At 39.7% G+C, this 19368-nt stretch overlaps 6 protein-coding genes across 6 annotated transcripts; 5 read left to right on the forward strand and 1 right to left on the reverse strand. All coding sequences in view use genetic code 12, as the record gives it.

Moving 5' to 3' along the window:
• Positions 1 to 402: 402 nt before the first annotated feature.
• On the forward strand, positions 403 to 2365 carry RJT20DRAFT_125036 (uncharacterized protein). The gene has a single exon (XM_064916383.1). It carries the CDS (start codon positions 498 to 500, stop codon positions 2232 to 2234), a length of 1737 nt encoding a protein of 578 aa, XP_064777736.1. The 5' UTR covers positions 403 to 497; the 3' UTR covers positions 2235 to 2365.
• A 393-nt stretch (positions 2366 to 2758) lies between these two features.
• RJT20DRAFT_125038 (uncharacterized protein) lies at positions 2759 to 5294 on the reverse strand. Its single transcript, XM_064916384.1, has one exon. The coding sequence runs from the start codon at positions 4804 to 4806 to the stop codon at positions 2911 to 2913; it is 1896 nt and encodes a 631-aa protein (XP_064777737.1). The 5' UTR covers positions 4807 to 5294; the 3' UTR covers positions 2759 to 2910.
• Positions 5295 to 7954: 2660 nt separating this feature from the next.
• RJT20DRAFT_90684 (uncharacterized protein) lies at positions 7955 to 11968 on the forward strand (the record flags this gene model as incomplete). Its single annotated transcript, XM_064921330.1, has 3 exons — positions 7955 to 10668; positions 10756 to 11152; positions 11699 to 11968. 3 exons carry the CDS (start codon positions 7955 to 7957, stop codon positions 11966 to 11968), a joined length of 3381 nt encoding a protein of 1126 aa, XP_064777738.1.
• A 282-nt stretch (positions 11969 to 12250) lies between these two features.
• On the forward strand, positions 12251 to 15485 carry PRP5 (DEAD-box RNA helicase). The gene has a single exon (XM_064919287.1). It carries the CDS (start codon positions 12486 to 12488, stop codon positions 15240 to 15242), a length of 2757 nt encoding a protein of 918 aa, XP_064777739.1. The 5' UTR covers positions 12251 to 12485; the 3' UTR covers positions 15243 to 15485.
• RJT20DRAFT_21745 (uncharacterized protein) lies at positions 15486 to 16610 on the forward strand. The gene has a single exon (XM_064919286.1). It carries the CDS (start codon positions 15729 to 15731, stop codon positions 16545 to 16547), a length of 819 nt encoding a protein of 272 aa, XP_064777740.1. The 5' UTR covers positions 15486 to 15728; the 3' UTR covers positions 16548 to 16610.
• Positions 16611 to 16840: 230 nt separating this feature from the next.
• RJT20DRAFT_125042 (uncharacterized protein) lies at positions 16841 to 18948 on the forward strand. The gene has a single exon (XM_064916385.1). The coding sequence runs from the start codon at positions 16882 to 16884 to the stop codon at positions 18793 to 18795; it is 1914 nt and encodes a 637-aa protein (XP_064777741.1). The 5' UTR covers positions 16841 to 16881; the 3' UTR covers positions 18796 to 18948.
• Positions 18949 to 19368: the final 420 nt, after the last annotated feature.

Here is a 19368-nt window from a genome sequence, read left to right on the forward strand (position 1 = left end):
TTTCAAATACTCCAAGAAATATACAGCTAAAGAGGCTTTCTCCTCCTACATACACACTCTCTCTTTTACCTATCGAATACCATTCAATCGAACCGTTTACAATAGCCTTCTTATCTTAAGAATAAGTTCTCATTGGGAATCCTCCTTTCCATTTTCAGCCCTAACAAAGCTAAGCCCAAGCCAATCTAGACTCACAACTTTTGAGGTTTTTCTTGTTCCCCTGGAAACTCCCCAAAGAAGTAAGGAAACAGGGTCGTCTGTATGGAATGTGCCCGTAAACGAAGCATGTGAGCACCCGAAAAAATATTGATAAATTGATGTAAGTTTTATCATCACGCATAGTCCAGCCTTAAAAATAAACGTGCAGGTCGACCTCTACAGCTTTACTCTGTCATCAGGTGTCTTTCCAATTGTTTGATAGCCATTGGTATTAAGTTCAGTTAAAATCACTTCTTTGTAAGTACAGCTGAAGGGGTATCATTGAAGAAACGGTAGTAATGGCTTCTTCAGACGAAAATTCAGCAACGTTTTACGTGTTTTTAGCAGTCGTGGTCACTCCCTTGACAGTATTCATTACTCGAAAATACAAGATAAAGAAGCAGTCCTTATCAAGGAACCTTAGTCCACACTCCAAGAATGTATTCCCAACAATAGCATATATACTCCTTGTTCTCGTGAATTTTGGCGTTTGGTATAAAGCGATTCTGAGTTGGGCTGGAAGCTCAGGCAACAACAACTTGTCTGGACCCCATACTTTCAATCTCCTTTCTTCTCCGATCTCACCAAAGATTTCAGAAAGACGCTTTGAAAAGATGGACATTCTGGGCTTCTCAACATTTGAAGGGAGCCACAAGAGTGATTGCTCCCAATCTCAATACATAGATCGTAAGGCTGTCAGTGTATCTACCGCGAAGAAACTTAACTATCCCCACGAAATGAAATTCATTCGAGACATAGCAAAAAAGTTACTCGACGAAGGTTCCTACCCCGTATTGAAATACGCCTTTGATGATGGCCCTATGCAGACGGAACTGGACATATTGAAGCACAAATGGTACAAGATCTCAGGCTCTGCCGTATGGCTAGACAAGTATGAAGTCTACTTGATGGTGAGTAGAGTATTCTACAGTGCTTTTGGAGCTCGTCATAGATCAACCATCCTGTTCTTATATGGAGAAGTGTATGACAGAGATTGGAACCAATTACGTTACAAGTTTGACAATATGGATTTGGTGTTTCCTACCATTTTTCCTGCTGATGTTGACTTTCAAGACGAAGTCACATACTTAGGTCCGGAAGATCCTCATGTTGTTTTAAGGGAATTTAAGAATCCCAAAACTGGAAAGGTGGACCAGGAACCTGTAATAACATTTGCTCAAAGAAGCAAGCAAATTATGTACAAGCAAGCTATGCATGTCTATAGACCTTTCACGGATATAAGGAAGATAGTTCGCTTTACGATTGAAGATACTGTTCCTAAATTACAGGATAAGAGCTGGGGTCCGTTCATGGATGAGGACAAAAACTTTATCAATTTCATCTATACATTTTCTCCCTTCCGTGTGATTAAATGTAACATAGAATCAGGAGAATGCACAAAGATTACAGGGGATGCTTTCTTCGAACCAGAAACTCATGCTAAAAACGAAGTAGGTGCTTTAAGAGGAGGCTCTAATTTGGTCCAGATTCCAGAGAATGTTTTACCGCTACACTTGGCAAAGACTAGGAAGTATTGGTTTGGGTTTGGTCGTTCTCATAGCGGTGAATGCGGTTGTGCTAGAGAAGTCTTTCGCCCTAATGGTGTTCTTATTTCACGTCCAATTGATAAAGAAGGGGATTTCAGTTTTGATTACGTTACCACACTTCTTGATTTTAATATTCAACCAGAACTTTGGATAGTGATCAAGCTGGATAACGCATGCGACAATGCTAGAAGTGTACTCACACCAGGATCCCTTGCCTCATGGGACTTTGTTGACAAGTCCGATTTTTCATTTGGGGCAAGAGGTGTAGAAGATGTTATGGCAATTACATTATCTGAGGCTGACAACATGGTCAAAGTTGTACAGGTGCGTGGTTTCTTAAACCATATTTTGAAGTTCCTTAATGGTGACCCCAAGAGTATTGAGAGACATTATTCTAAAACAGATGAATTATCAAAATATAATCTGTTTTTGGCAAAATGTTCAATTTATCTATTTGCAGAATACTGTGATTTGCGTATTTCAGAGTAGATCTTACGACTTGATGAATTGTTTCCGCTTTCTTTTACGACTTAATTTTATGGTTTCTTTGCACTTCTTTTTTTATTTTTTTTTTTCCTTAGACGATCTAATAGTTCAATAAACATACTAAACATGAAGAACTTTCGATTTACTAATACAATAAGGTTTTAAGCAATCTCTATAACCGTGAATAAAGATTCGCACATATACAAATGCGAGTGCATGCAAGATGAACCCTCACTAAAAATAGTAGATTTTCGAAACCTTAATATAGTTGTAGAATAGATGAAGAGATTCTTAGCACTGAAGGCTGTTCTACTGGAGAAAACGGCTCACTTAATAAGAAGAAATATGTACGAGTTGTAAGGTCTCGAAAGATTCTTTATACGGGAGACACCATCATCAAAATGAGAAATCAAATACATCTAAGTGCGGCTACAACGATTAAGGAATACAGCACTGTAGCCCTACATACTACTCTTATTCTTTATCAATAAGTTAATGGTTCAAAGAAGGCCAAAGGCCCCAAATATCTCTGAGATTATTAGTTAGCGTGAATTAAGTTTGATATTATATATAATACCCTGGTAGTATGTCTATATACATGTATTAGCAATTTTATAATATACCATTAGTTTTCGTGAATTTGAAATTTTGTCTTCCGTCAGGACATATCACTCCTTGTTTAGACTCTAAGTTTTGCATCTGTGGCTGAGATAACGAGATCTCTTGTGGCATTTGAATAATCCACATTTTCCTTTAAGTTCTTAAATAATGGGACCTCGATTTGATCGGTAGGCTTGAAGTCAGCGTCAAGCGTGATCTTGGCAATATCCTCGAGGTAGGCCGGTCTCTTGGTCCAGTTACTGACAAATTTGATACAAGCTCTTCCATCTTGCATGTAATTTTTGTAAGCATGAAGAATAGCGTAATATAATCCTGTTCTCTTCTCTGGTACAACAGAGTAAATAGTTGCATCACGAAGAGCTGACCAGTCGGCATTAGGGATGTAGAAGTATTTGGAGCTATCCAAACATTTCAAACTCTCATTCCATTTTGCCAATATTTCTTCATTGGAGTAGTCAGCATATTGACCGGTCTTTTTGAGACAGATACGGTGCGAGACAGGAGTTCTCTCGACACTGTAGACTTCGTAGTTCTCCATAATTTGGTCCAACACTTCCTTCTGTTTCCAAGAGTAATGTGTGATAATTGTGTTCAAGAATGTCTCATCAAGGGGCTTTGTGTGTGCGTAGAATGATATAAACTCACGTAACTTTCCAAAGGATTCTTCATTCAACTCAGGATAAGCCTGGAAGAAAATCTCGAAGAACTTGTTATTAAGAAGAGAATAACGAGAGTTCAATTGTTGGCGGGTCTTGACGTAGTAGGCAATGGAATTCTTCCAGAAGTAGATCACGTCTTCCAAGGAGTTGCTTTGGAAGGCGTTGTCCAAAAGTGAGGTGATGTATGGAACCTTCAAAAGAACTTTATAAGGCAACTCATCTTCAATCACTTTATCAAAGAAATGCTTTGCAATAGCAATTTCCTTACAGTCACCAATAAATGATAAATGTAAGTCACTCAAGGAAGCAAGCTTCAAACCGGTTGGGTTCTCATCATACTTCTCTAACAAGCGCTCAAGGAAGTCCAAAGCGCGCGAGTAGTCACCAGCATGAATTGAGATTTTACCCATTGCAGTAACTAATGTGTGATGTGGGTATTGGTCTTTCTTTGTGTTTAATTCGTAGATGTGCAAGATCTCCTCGTATGTGAATCTCTTGAGCTCAAAAGCTCTTGGTAATACTGTAGCTAAAACAAGTGGACGAAGGTAAGTGCTTCCTGTTTCGCTATCGTTGACACCATTTTCCCACAAGTTCAAAGCTTCAGTATTGAATCTGAATTGGAACATACTGTAGAGTAAATATTGGAGGATTTTGTCTGTGAAGCAGTGCTTGAATTCTCCAGCTTCCACTAATTGAGCAAAATTCAATACAGAACCTCTCAAGATGACCTCGTCGGTATAACTTGCGGCGTTATATTCATCCTTATCTCTGTTTCTCTTTTCTGCCAAACGGTTTGTTCTCGAGGAAAAGATAGCACTATGTAACAAAAGTGAATATTGGTGGAGAAGGTCAACATTGATATACTTTCTTAATGCTGGGTCTTCGAGCATTTGGGTCAAGCTTTGGAGCGTAGTGTAAAAAGCTCTAGCTTCTTGTCTATTGATACCACGAAGTTTTTGGTTACCAGTAACAAGCAACTCCTTGAAGTGGTTCAACTTACCCTTAGTTTCATGGTCTGGAGCAGAGAACGAACGATCAGATGCTTTTGTAGTCTTTGAAGATCTAAAGAAGTCATCTTGATACGTCTTTTTATTGGAGAATTCTACTGAAGATTGTTGTCTAACAAATTGGGTGTTGTTCAATATCTTAGAAGATTGAGGAAAGCTTGCAGTTGAAGTGGAAGTAGCATTTGCAGTAGTAGGAGGAACCGTGAGTGTTCCAATGTTACCTCTTACCTTGGTCAAGAGACTTGGTCTAAATGTCTGTTGGGCGTTGGAAGTGACGATTCTGAACATCGTTAGGAATTATGAGTATTAAATAGTAGTATTAGGGATTAGTAACTTGTTGTAGCGCAGTGAAGCCTTAACAACAGTGTAATAGAATAATGAACTTTCTATCAGTTTGGTTTAATGTGCAATTGAATGTATCACAGAATAAGTATAGCAACAACAAACTTGATAGCTGTATAACTGGATAACTGGTAACTGGATAAAAAAAGATAAGGGATTAGTAGGATAACAGGCTAGTAATATAACAGAATAACTGTGGTATCTTCTAGGTAATCTTTAACGATCTTGTTTATCTCTTCTTCTTCTCGTACGATGGAACGAGGGAACGGCGGCTAGTAGATTTGTAGAGTGTGCTATTAAAAAATCCACCCTTTTATCTGAACGAAGCCGATAACTGATTTTTTTTTTTTCGGTTACGACTCGTATTATATACTTGTACCAGCAATTCTGATGTTGTAAAAGGGGCGTTTCCAATAGTTCTCCTATAAACAGTTAGTGGTTTCTATTCTTTTACAGCACTTTTCACACTAGGAAATATCCGGATGGCAAAGGTGAGTTCCGGCTTGGCTGTGTATTCGCACAGTGAAGGATAGAGAGAAAAAAAATTTTCGAGTCCGCGAAGGGGAAGCGAAATCAGGTGACTGTAGAGAGGAGTGCGTGATGGCACATTGAGAGGATGAGGTACGAGAGACCCTTTTAGTGAGAGTGGTGAGGGATGAGAGTGAGAGTGAGAGTGAAGTAGAGACTGCGGTACTGAGAGACTGCCACACTGAGAATTATACAGTGCCAGTGAGACCTGAGGTTGGGTACTGGTAGGCTGAGGCAGATTGTTGAGATTTACGAGATTGTTGAGATTTGTGTGTTATTGTGTAATTGTAATTATTGGTGTTAGCATTGGGATGTTGACTTTACAGGCGGTATAAGTCGTTAAGCACAATTGAAGTCGTGAAGCTAAATTCAAGTTGTTAAGCTAAATTGTGTAGGGGCGTTGTTCTCAGTGAAAGAGATTAGGGATACGACGAAAACGACCCCCACAACATCCGGCTGGAATTTCTCTCGGTTGAGGTTGAACCATCTTTTCAGACCGAGCGTTTAACTGCAAAAAAAACCGATGGTTTTGGGGCAATTGGGCACAGTTCTGTTTGTTGGCGATAAGTTAAACAGAATAGGACAATATTCGCTTCTATGACTCTGATGACGCTTTTATTATGACTCCTATGACTATAATGGCTGGCTTGTCGTGTCGGACTGGTGGTGTTAAGCCCTCTCAGTGTCAATTTCGGATATGTACTTACATTAAGATAATTAATGTATCGCCACTTTTTTAGTCTGGTGTCCCGTGGTGGCAACGAAGTTCGATGAAATTGAACTAGACGACTCCGAGTCGAGTTGCCCCTCCGATAGCAGGATAAGCAAACTTAATGAAGTCCGAACATGGTCTATCCCCTATCTGATTAAAAGTGGCCTAACTTTGATTAATGACTCTAGTCTCGCCCAAAAAATGTAATTGGAGATCGATTTCCTATATCGGCTCTACGATTATCTCGTGGCTCAACAGCTATACGATATCTGGACGTGTTTTCCAGTAGCACGCGTATAGGAGTAACTTTGCTGAATGCAATCTACATTGTATACTACCATTCGGCCACTCTTCTCGTATATAGATACAGTTGCAGTTCGTTCTCTGGATCTCCAGTTTTTCAGATGAATCTTGGCGATGACGTAATAATACATGACAACTTGTTGACATGAAAAGAGATAACACCATCTCGTGTTGTAATGAAATATTACCATAGTTGTATTACGTTTGTTTTTGTTGCCTGTTTCTGCCGTGTGCCCGCCACACTTTATTATTTAGTTACGTGGTGTGCTCCTAATATTTACCAGTGCATTTTGGACTAACTATGTGATATTATTAGAAAAGAAAACCTTGGCAGGGATCAGAGAAACCAAAGAAACTGGAATATTACAAAAATTCGAACAAGATTGACTAGATAAATTAGGAAGGATAGTATGAATAAGGAGTTAATGAGGCAAACCGAGGATATGAGATACAAGATGATTAAACTGGTGCGTCAGAAGACTTTCGCAACCACCTCAATATTTTGCGCTTAAGCGGCTCCAGACCCCCCAGCTCCAATAGTTACACTTATGACCCTTCATACATGAAGGACAAGAAAGATTCTGATCGGTATCTTTAGCGATCTCTTGGAAACCGATGTACACAAATTGGTGTTTCGTGGGGCTTATAATTCTGAAATCGGATCCCAAGACAACGAAGCATAAGAAAAGCCAAATTCAAGAAACTAACTGTTAAAGTTTATTATGACAGTTACAAACGAAGGCTTTCTATCTACTATAAAGCTTACTCCGTGACTGTCTACGTTGTTTCCGTGTACCGGCGCACCGAAGTTTCTCTAAGCCGACTGCAAAACTGTATGCCGTAGAAAGAACACTCTTCGACCCTATCCTTCTTGTGACAAGACAAGTTGATACCACACCGTAGAAATAACTCAATAAGCTGGAAGCTGCTCTTAGTAGAGCTCTCTATTGTTACTACTAATTCTCTCTACCCTAAAGATCAAGAAAGCACTCTTCATCCATGCCCTGCCCTTTATTATTACTCCACGCACACCACTAGTCAGGAGACTCTGAGTCCACTATTACTTTACAGTACATGAACTCCAGCTCCTTTCCCCACCGTCCACTTCAACACTTTATTACTTACTCATTTCTCTTCAAAATATCTACACATGTTGTGACCCCTATCTCCCCTCTTCATCCTTTCCTTCATTCTCTGTACCCTCTGTACCTGTCCGCCCTTTGCGAACAACTCTCAAATCTCACTCTCACTAATCTCTAATCCTCCTCCACTACTAATTTCCGCCTCCTCGCTAATTTCCCATTTGTCCTCACTAATTCTAATTAGACAGATAAGAAATCCATAAACCCTAGCCGCAATACTCAATCGCCTCATTCAATATCTTTTTTCTCTTCTCTCTCAATTTCTGATCTGCTGTAAAAAGTACCTGTCACAATTTACGACTGTGAGGTTTGTTCTTTAAGATTAATTGCTACGGTTCTATCTACTGCTCCCCACCATTGCTCAAAAGCGAACAATCTAAAATCTCCAAAAGGGACTCAGTAGCCTTGTATGTCTATTAGTCTTGGACCAGCGTCGTCAGGCGCTCGAAAATACAATGAATCAACGCATCTAGTCAATAATGATGCCAAGTCAAGGGTCACAACCAAAGTGGCAGCCAAACTCAAAAATGGATCTTCAAAGAAGAAAAGGGCCTCCAAGGCCAGCGAAAGCTCGAAATTGGGTACATTCGAAGGAGTATTTCTCCCCACATCACTTAATGTGCTATCGATTTTGATGTTCTTGAGATTTGGCTTCATCATTGGCCAAATGGGAATCTTTGGAACATTCTTCTTGTTAATCCTTTCTTATACCATTGACATTCTCACCACAATGTCGATTAGTGCCATTTCCACAAACGGTACTGTCAAGGGGGGTGGTGCTTATTACATGATTTCACGTTCGCTAGGGCCAGAATTCGGAGGTGCCATCGGAATCATCTTCTTCATCGGACAGATACTTAATTCATCCTTAAACGTCGTTGGTTTTATTGAACCTTTATTGGTGAACTTTGGAGAGCTGGAAGGAGTCATAGCGTCATTATTACCAATTGGGTACTTCTGGCTGTTGTTATACTGTACTGTCTTATTGGCTATTTGCACGGGAATTGCATTGGTCGGTTCGCAGTTAGTTTCAAAAACGGCTTTCCTTCTTTTCATTGTGCTTACTCTCAGTACAATATCTATACCGATATCAACCTTCTTTGTTAGGCCATTTTACCCTTTGCCTCCTCCATTAGATAGCATATACTACTCTGGACTTTCTTGGAGTACGTTCACGGAGAACTTGTGGCCGCATTTTACTAGTGGTGCTGCTGGGTCAGTTCTCCCTCATGGCGAGAAGGAAACTTTCAGAAATTTATTTGGTATCTTCTTTCCAGCAACAGCCGGTATTTTTGCCGGAGCTTCGATGTCTGGTGAATTGAAGACTCCTTCTCGCTCTATTCCAGAAGGCACTTTGAAGGGTCTTCTATTGACCTTTTTACTTTACTCCTCCGTCATTATCGCCATGGGTTGCTCTATTCCAAGAGAATTATTACATGCTGATATTAAAGTAATTCAAACAGTCAACTTGCTGGGAATTATTATCATTCTCGGTGAATTTTCTACGTCGTTATTCTCTGTCATCATGGGAATTGTGGGTGCTGCGTCAATGCTTAATGCTATTGCTGATGATAGAATCATTCCGGGCCTCTCCATCTTCACCACTTTGAAGAAGTCAACAAAGGATCAAGATAAAGCTAAAATATTAAGTATAATAGCGACTTGGTTCATTGCACAAATATTTTTGTTTGCTGATATTAATCAAATCGCCACATTCATCACCATGGCTTTCCTTATGACGTTTATAGTGACCAACATAGCTTGTTTTTTGCTTAGAGTTGGATCTGCTCCCAACTTCAGACCATCATTTAAGTATTTCAGTTCCAGAACTGCTTTTACGGGTGCTTTGGTATGTTTTTATGCTATGTTCATCGTGGACGGTCTTTCTGCGACTTTAGTTATCTTCTGTCTTATGTTCCTAATCTTGATGATCCATTATCTGACACCACCGCTGAAATTTGGAGACATTTCACAATTGTTGATCTATCACCAAGTGAGAAAGTACCTCTTACGTTTGAAACTACAAATGAATGTCAAATATTGGCGCCCCCAGATTTTATTATTGTGTGATGATCCAAGATCATCATGGAACCTTATCGGATTCTGTAACCATTTGAAGAAGGGTGGTTTATACGTTTTGGGACACGTTGTACTCATGAACGATGATACTTCAACTATCTCTAATAATCCCAGCAATGCTGAATCTTTCTCTGTAACCACATACAAAGAGGTTCAGAAGCAAAAGCAAGCTTGGGTCAAATTACGTGACATGCTTAAAATCAAGGCCTTTGTACAAATTGCCTTGGGTCCTACTCTTCCATGGGGAGTTCGTAACGTTTACTTGGGATCCGGTTTGGGAGGAATGAGACCAAATATCACTGTTTTGGGATTCTACGACTTCAAAAAGCACGGATTAGCTCTTCCTGTTATTCCTTCTTTCGACTCCAATACTAATCTAGATGAATTACCTACAGATGATTGCCGCAAAGAAAAAAAGGTCTCTATAAGTCAATGGGTGCAAATTGTTGAGGACTTAATCATTTTACAGGCTACTGTCGCTGTTGCTGCCAATTTCAATACCCTTGATTTACCTAAAACAGATCCTTCGCATCATCATTTTTGGTCGAAGCCTAAAACCACCAACGGAGTCAGAAAATACATTGATCTATATCCGATTCAAATGTCTTCAATTAACCAACTTGAAGATGGTCAATCAGTTCTTTCTACGAATTTCGATACTTATACGTTGATTTTGCAACTCGGTGCTATCCTTTCCACTGTTTCGGAGTGGAAATTCAGCTCACATATTCTCAGAGTTATTGCATTTGTCGAAAACTTAAGTGAAGTAGAAGATGAGAGGGGTAGGTTGACAGATCTTTTAGCAAACTTAAGAATAGAAGCTGAAGTGAAGATCGTCTGTCTAGATGATGGATCTTTAGACTCCTATAACTTTTTGGTCAAGGGTTATAATAAAACCATACATACCAAAGCCACTTATGATACCTTTGACAGACAACTAAAAGGTGACCAATGGTGGAAGAATTTATGCAATGCCAGGGAGACGCTTAAGGAATTGGAAAAGCAGAGGCTTCATAGGATGCAGCAAAAGTCACAACTTGCCAGGTCAATAAACAATTCGTCTAGATCATCCTTGGCTCTTCAAGATAAGGTCAAGAAATTCTCACCATTAAACTTGAATGCATCTACCAGTCCAAACATTGTTCCTGGTAACTTCAGCAGAAATAGGAGATATACTCTCTCCAACTTACAGGAGCAAGGTGTGTCACTTTCATTTAATATGAATGCTCAGCACGGTAAATTCTTTGATGCAGACCCTACTTCGGAAAGTAGTGACAGCAGTGATAGTGAAAAGGAGTCTGAAAGTGACGTTAACGAAAGCTCTGTTCTGATGGCACGATCATATGGAAGCACAGAAGATAGATCGCCTTCTCCACTCTCGAGGCCAACTTCAAGACCGGAGCAACCAAAGGTTAACAACTTTTTAAGGTTGCGGGAAGAAAGCGTTACGGATATTGCAGGCATGAAAGTTCTGGATCAGGCATCTATCAGATCAACAATATCCAATTTGAGACCAAATTTCCTGTCTGTTAAAATCCCTCAGTCCCTTATTAACGACGACGATGATAACGACGACGGTGATGATGCCAAACCTACAATTCAATTTGTAGATGAGGACGATGACGAAGATGATGAAGATGAAGATGGTGATGATGAAGAAGGTGGAGGCCTTGATCCTCCTCTTACAGCAAAGGCAGAGGAACTTGGTGACACAAAGTCTGACAAACCAATTGAAAGAGACTACTTCAGTTCACGCCCACTTAAAAAGTCAACCTCGTCCTCCAGCAGAAGCGAGTCACTCAAAAGAGGTTCTGAAAGGCAGCTACTTCACTCCCCCTCTATCATTGCTAATAATGATGAAATTATTCAGCATATGCGCACGCCCCAGTTCTTGGCTACAAATGATAGTGATGATGAAATTGACGATATTGCAATTGGAGCTAGTGCCTTCAAGAATGAAAGTCCTATAAATCACAAGAGTATTCGTTCTGGTCCAGCAAGTTCTAGATCCGAGTTTTATAAAAACAAGCCGAAATTGGCTGACTCCTCCAACGAGGAGAAGAACGTCACTCAGAAGCAATTGCAAGAGGAGTTGAAGCGTTTGAGTTTCAATGATATTCCTGCAAAGGGCCAGCATATTGTTCTAAACGAAATGATGAGAAAAAATTCGCCAAAGGAACAAACGGATGTCATTTTCTCCACATTACCTGCTCCATCCATCGGTACCCATTTGGATGATAATTCTTCGTTTGAGTACACGAACAACTTATCTATCTGGCTTGATGATCTTCCGCCAATTTTGTTACTTAACTCGCAAACTGTGACTGTCACCACTGCCTTGTAAAGAGGATTGGAAAGACAAAAAAACACAATTATTTATTTACCATATATCATTTATTGTACTTTCAGTTACCATGTAAATTTTAGAACAAATCAAATGAACAATTCATAAGCATATTTATTCCTTTTCTATCTATCACCAGAAACATATTTGCAGCCATTTTGCATTCCATAGAGGTCGTGCACGGAGACAATATATCACTGTACTGCAGACAAATCCACTATCATCTCTGGCGCCTATTAATAAATTTACAGCCAAAGATATTTGAAGAAGTAAAAGATGAATATGTCTTTTCTTATAGTATCAAAGTAGTGATTTGAGTAGTACGACTTTCTAAAGAGAAGAATCTGAGTAGTTTCTGTTATATTTCAATTAAAATTGGATTTTTGGTTTTTTTTTAAAGAAGTTTTGTACAATAAGTGTATCAGTTCGTACTCATCAATTCACCTATAGCCTTATAACATATTAACTACTAAATGCTCATGACTTACAAGTAAGTGCAAAGAAGGTAAAAGAAAAAATGACGAGTCAACTTACTAACGAATCGGGTTCAGTAGCCAAAACTGAATCAACAGATGGTTTGTCCAAAGAAGAAAAGTTGAGGAGAAGAAGGGAACAACTTGCTCTCTGGAGACAAAGAAAAGAACAGGAGAAAGATCAAGTGACACAGGACCAGCCGAAGCCTGCTCTGGATGAAAGCTCAGTGGCGACCACAAATGGAAATGATACCACAGAGTCCAAACTTTCGGCGAGCTCACTGCCTGATGCTGATGAGACCTTGCGTTTGCGGCAGCAGAAGATAGAAGAATGGAAAAGAAAGAGAGCCCAGAAGAATGAATCGAACGTAATACAAGCGTCTCTAGACGCTGCCAAAGTCAAAGAACAAGAAAAACCAAGAACGGTCATAAAGCTCAAGACAACTAATTCAAGATCCAAGCAAGGCGTTTCTATAGTGAAGAGCTCTTTGAAGAAAAAAAGAGCACTTTTTGATGAGGAAGAGAGTGAAAGCACAAGAGTTAGACCAAAGTTTAAGAAGCCAACTCTCAATGAAAATAAAGATGACCGAAAAGAAGAAAATTTTTCTGAAATAGATGAACTTGACAACTTTATTCAAGCTCTCTCTGAGGAGAGGTCTGCTTCAAAGAGCCCTTCTGCTGAGTACATTGCTCAAGAAGATGATTTTTTTGATACAAATGCAAATATTCCGGCTGTGGACTCTGATGAAGAAGAACTTGACGAAGAACAAGAACAACAGAAACTTCTTTCGTCCAAGCTATTGAAATTACAAAACAAAGAGAAACAATTGGAAGCCGTCGACTATTCTTCATTAGAATACTCTTCTTTCAGAAAAGAATTCTACCTGGAACCAGATGAATTACAGAAGTTGACGGATGAAGAAGTGGAGAATATCCGCATAGAACTAGATGGAATTAAGGTTCGGGGGCTAAATATCCCGAAACCGATTTTGAGATGGTCTCACTTGGGACTTCCATCTTCATATATGAGCATTCTAGAAGATAAGCTAGGTTATAAAACACCATCTTCAATACAATCGCAGGCACTCCCAGCGATAATGTCTGGACGCGATGTCATTGGTGTTGCAAAGACGGGGTCTGGAAAAACTTTATCTTTTGTGCTACCACTAATAAGACATATACAAGATCAGCCGCCTTTAAGCAGTGGAGACGGCCCAATTGGCCTTATATTGTCTCCAACAAGAGAATTGGCTCTACAAATTCACAAAGAAGTGACTAACTTTTCCAAGAAGTTAAACATCAGTTCCAGTTGCTGCTATGGAGGAGCGCCAATAGAGGCCCAAATAGCAGAGCTCAAGAAAGGAACACAAATAATAGTGGGGACACCAGGAAGAATTATCGAATTACTTGCTGCTAATGGTGGTAGAGTAACAAATCTCAAGCGTGTCACTTATGTTGTATTAGATGAAGCCGATAGAATGTTTGATTTGGGTTTCGAGCCGCAAGTCAACAAGATTTCTTCACAAATACGGCCTAACAGTCAAACGGTTCTTTTCTCAGCTACTTTTCCTAGAAAGATGGAATTGCTAGCCCGGAAGATTTTGCACGATCCATTGGAGATAATTGTTGGCGGTATTAGTGTTGTTGCGCCCGAGATTACTCAAAAAGTGGAACTTTTTGAACTAGATACAATTACTTCACTAGAGCAAGAGAAATTGAACCGCCTAACTCATATATTGGATGAATTTTTGCTCACTTCTCCACAGGGCAAAATCTTAATATTCGTTGAAAAGCAGGGCTCTGCAGATGACTTACTCGTGAAACTTTTAGCAAGGAACCTTGCATGCCTCACAATACATGGTGGAAAAGACCAGTTGGATAGGAAATATGCGATTAAAGAATTCTCATCAAAGAATAGTGGTGTTAATATATTGATTGCCACTTCGGTGGCCGCTAGAGGTTTGGATGTGAAGGGGTTAAACCTCGTCATCAACTACGATGCCCCTAACCACATGGAAGACTACGTACACCGAGTAGGAAGAACAGGCAGAGCGGGAATGAAGGGAACTGCAATTACATTTGTGTCCTCGGAGGAGGACAGGTCAATAACGGATGTAGTGAAGGCTATGACCTTAAGTAAAATTCCCGAAAGCGATATATCTCCCAAGTTATTGGAGATCAGAGACGAATTTATGAAGAAAGTAAAATCCGGCAAAGTAAAATACAATTTCGGCTTCGGGGGTAAGGGGTTGGAAAAATTGGAGCAAATCCGTGAAAATACTCGTAGTTTGCAACGCAAGGAATTTGGTGCTGAAGATGTCGAGGGAAGTAATACTGATGGGAAAGGAAGTGGCGTCCCAACCCCAACAGGTCAAGACAAGACACGTCCTGAAATCCTCAGCAGTCTCCCTGACTTCCAAATTATCACCGGGAGGGCGCCCGAGACCTCAGGTCCAGACAAGAGTAAATTCCATTCACGTATCACTATTAATGATCTTCCACAAAAAGCCAGATGGATCGTGGTCAACAGAGAAAGTCTTTCCAAGATTATTGAGAGCACTTCTACTTCAATTACCAATAAAGGTCAGTATTATGCTCCAAACGTCAAGGTGCCAACGACAGTGAAGTCCAACGGTGGTAAAGAAACCCCGGCTCCACCTAAGTTATATTTGCTTGTGGAAGGTTTGACTGAACAGTCTGTGCGTGAAGCTAATAACTTGATCCGCCAGAAGATGATTGAGGGGTTGGAAGTTGCAGCCAAAGAAGAAAACATGGCCCCAATTGGTAAGTACACTGTATAGAAGAGCATAAAAGTATATGTATCACATTACCACAACGGAATAATGCCAAACCGGACATTTCAAAAGCTTCTATTTGGAACTGTTCAGAGAGCCTTAAGCCAACGGCTATTTACTTTCAATGTGTATTTCCGTAACAATCCACTTTGGACTAACTCCTTCTCATATCCCATTACATTTCTACCAAAAATCCACCTCTCTCCAGATCTGCGACACAGATACTTCTGTCACATGTCCACCAACACAAATCACATCTCTCTGACAACGGTGATAACAAGTTTTTCTATGTGCGACAATTCCCCACAAAAAAGGTTATACCCGCAAACAGTGGACCTCGGATAAACTGGTGGTTGGTATATATATTCATTGGAAGTATCAGAAAGTCTTTTCCAGATGTTTATAGGAAAGTTTTGATACTTGGAGGATAGGAATATTTTCAGTTGTTTAGAGTCATATCCAGCATCATTACAGTAATAATATCGATTTAAAATGCCTTTCAACCCAGAAGACTACAAAAAGTATGAACACTATATTGTTAGTGAGATCGAAGAGGGTTTCATCCATGTTCAGTTCAACAACCCCAAAGTTTACAATGCTTTTTCCCAAAAGGACTGGCAGGACTACCGTGACATTTTGATCAAGATTGACAGACAACCTGAAACTAACGTTATCTTGATTTCATCTGCCTTCCCAAAGGCCTTCACAAGTGGCTTAAATATGAAAGCTGCTGCTGGACTCTTTGCCAGTGACGACACTGACCCAGATGAGAAGACTAGAGATATTAAGGTCTTTGTCACCGAATTCCAGGAATGTATCGGTATGCCAGCTACTATCAACACTCCAACCATCGCCTTGTTAAACGGTATTAATTTCGGTTTAGCCTTGGACATTGCTGCCGCTTGTACCATTCGTGTTGCTACTGCTGATGCCAAATTCTCTATCAAAGAAATCAAAATCGGTATTGCTGCAGACATTGGTTCTTTGCAAAGATTGCCAGCCATTACAAACAACAAGTCCTTGCTTTTCCAACATGCCTTGTTGGGAGACGACTTCCTGGCTGAAGAAGCCTTACTGTTAGGCTTAGTCTCTAAGGTGGTTCCAGATATCAGGGCTGGTATTGAATATTGTACTGAGATTGGTCAGTCCATCAACAAGAACATCCAATGGGCTATCAAGGGTACTAAGAAGCATATTCAAGATATAATTGACGGTAAATCCGTTGAAGAGGGTTTGAGAGACGTCGCCAACTACAATGCAACTAACATTGGAGGTGGATTGATCCTTTCTCTGCGTCCAGTAAAGCTCTAATTGTACATCGGAAAAGGTTTATTTATTTAGATAGCTCGTTAATGGCATCTCACATCTGAATCGGAAGTTGTAAACAGTAGAAGGAACACAAATAACACTGATAACTGGCAAATAAATGCTACATCGGTATAGGTTTAGAGAAACATCTTTACCGCAATATAAACAAAATCAAGTTTGCGTCATGGATGTTTTAACTGAAAATTTTGTATGCACTACCAATACCGTCCGGGTAATTTCTTGCAGATTTTCTTTTCACTATTCCATTTAATCTTGGAGATTAAAAGTTGTTTGCAACAGCCCAGAAGGCAAAACAACAAGGTTATTCACGTTCGAGATGTCTGGGATAGTGCGGACAGTCCGAGCGCTGAACTTGGAGAATTTTTCGCGACGTCTCTTTTCATCTAGTGCATTTTTGGAGACGTTGTCGACGAGAGAATCGGTTGTGAATGGTAGTAAAAGTATAGCTATACCCGGGACAGTAGGAGCAAAACTTGCATCATTACCATCAGCAAGACTACAAAAGTCGCTTAACGGGTGGGGAGTAAATTTGGAAGTGAATCCAGAGTCAAACTCAAAGAAAGAGATAATAAAATCGGAACTTTTCAAGTATGTCGAAAAGAGAGAGTATGATACTGTCGTAGAACTACTTTTGCATTGGGCCCAGCGAGACCTTCACGGAATGTTCGAAATACTTTCAAGAGCTGAGTTTGCTTTCATTATCAATCAGGTCATAATTCACCAGTACACGTTGTTACAGAGATATGCCAGTAGAAAACCATTATATAAAGACTCCAGTAGTCGTACGACAACACAAGGAACACCAAGAATTACAGATCCAATTTTTGCAGAGGCTATGAGTTTGACACAAAAAGTCAGAAGATTGTATAGTAATATTCTCTATAGCGATCCTTCTGAACACATCTACGGATTGGATAAGAGAGAAAACCTCTATACTTCAGAAGGCTTGACTGGCATACGACTCAAGGTAGCAGATTATGAGAACTTGATATTGATGGAGTTGCGTAACTATAAACTCGATTTGGCTTCTAAATGGTTCCAACGTTTTGAAAAGGAGTATGAATTGAAAATGTCATATAAATTATACATCTTAAAACTTCAGACGTATTGTGGCGGTCTACCATCATCGTGGTTACTCAATAATTCTGATTTGTCAAAGATGAACTTCGATCCTAAGCAAAGTAAGTTCAAATGGGAGAAGGATGTGAGTTCCGTAATGGCAGATTTCTACCTGGAAAATGGAGATGTCAAGTTGGACAATGAATTTAATGAGTCTTTAATCTATGCAATAGGATATTCCAAGAACATCGATTACTTGCAGAGTCATATATACTCGGTTTATGGAATTGGCCCTACAGCTGATATTGCAAGAGATTTTCAACCAATGAGTAAAAGCGACCCTTCCTATCCAGATATCAACATATTAACAGCAGTAGTCGTTGCTTTGTCATACAATGATAGGTTTAATTTGGCCATGAAAGTAGTGAATAGGTTCCAGGAATTGTATGAGATCGATACAGACACGGTCAGAGCTAAGAACTTTTGGCAGCAGCTCTTTAAGTGGTGTAATTTGAGCAACAGACATTCAGAAAAACTGTCCTTGAAACATTTTGCTAACCTCAGTAAAACCTCATTCAGAAAGGTCAAAGCACATTACTCCTTAGAGAGCGCAAAAAAGGATCCAAATTTCGACTACGAGGGTTACTTGGAGTTCATTCAGCATATAGCCAACTTGCGCAGGACATCATTCGAGCAATTATGGGCACTCTACAAAGAAACCGAGATCGGGTTTTCACTACAAGTTTACAAGTCATATCTCAAATATCTCTCAGAAAATCTTGGGGATGAAAAAGAAGAACAATACTACGATTATTTGGCGACCTTACATCGTGAATTCCAGAAGTACAATGTCGACGGGAAGTCTTTCAATACAAGAAGAGATTCTGGCTTCAGAGCCGTTCTGAACATCAGCGGTTCCATTTACATACTATACCAGAATGCGATTAGGGATTTAATAGACCTCAAATGGCAAGCTGCATACGCCGGGCAATGTCGTCCATTGATAGAGAAATGGGCACTCAATGATAAGATGAAGCATGAATTGACAGTGTGGTTTGAAACGAATAGATTACCTAAGTACCAGGAAATGATAGAAAAGAAACGTGAAGACTATATGGTTAGCTTAAGGACCGAAGAGACGGAAGACGACTCTTTCTTGAGCTTGATGTGAGCCGTTCATACAGTGTAAATAGACGCAGATTGCATCCTAGCATAAACAACTAATGTATTTATAGTATTGCAGACTTTGTAGTTTTTGTTGGATATTTTATGGAACATTTAGGTATTGTTTGAAGATATCCTATAGAGTTTTAAATGCTATTGGATGATAAACATGATGCCTTGTAGCAAGGGACAAGTGGTTTGGCTGAAACTTTTGCAGCTTGTTACAATACAAATACAATGTCTCATTTGCGACATTGATGTTGCAAAGAAACGACATGCTTAGGTCACATGACTCTAGATGGATTACTACTGAGGTATTCACTCTATTCACTGTGTTCACTGTTTCTCTGTATCTCTGTGTCTCTGTATCTCTGTATCTCTTTATCTCTGTATCTTTGTATTATTGTGTCTCTGCATTCACTACTTACTCCTCACTACTCGCTACTCACTACTAATTTACACCCTAGTGACTGTACTCACAACTTATTGTGTTGACTACTTATTGTACTCTCTACTTATAGTACTCACTACTGACTATATTGACTACTGACTGTATCACTGTACTCACTGTACTCACTAC

The sequence above is a fragment of the Scheffersomyces xylosifermentans genome, assembly GCF_036884685.1.
Source record: "Scheffersomyces xylosifermentans strain CBS 12540 chromosome Unknown RJT20scaffold_1, whole genome shotgun sequence".
NCBI classification, from domain to species: Eukaryota; Fungi; Ascomycota; class Pichiomycetes; order Serinales; family Debaryomycetaceae; genus Scheffersomyces; species Scheffersomyces xylosifermentans.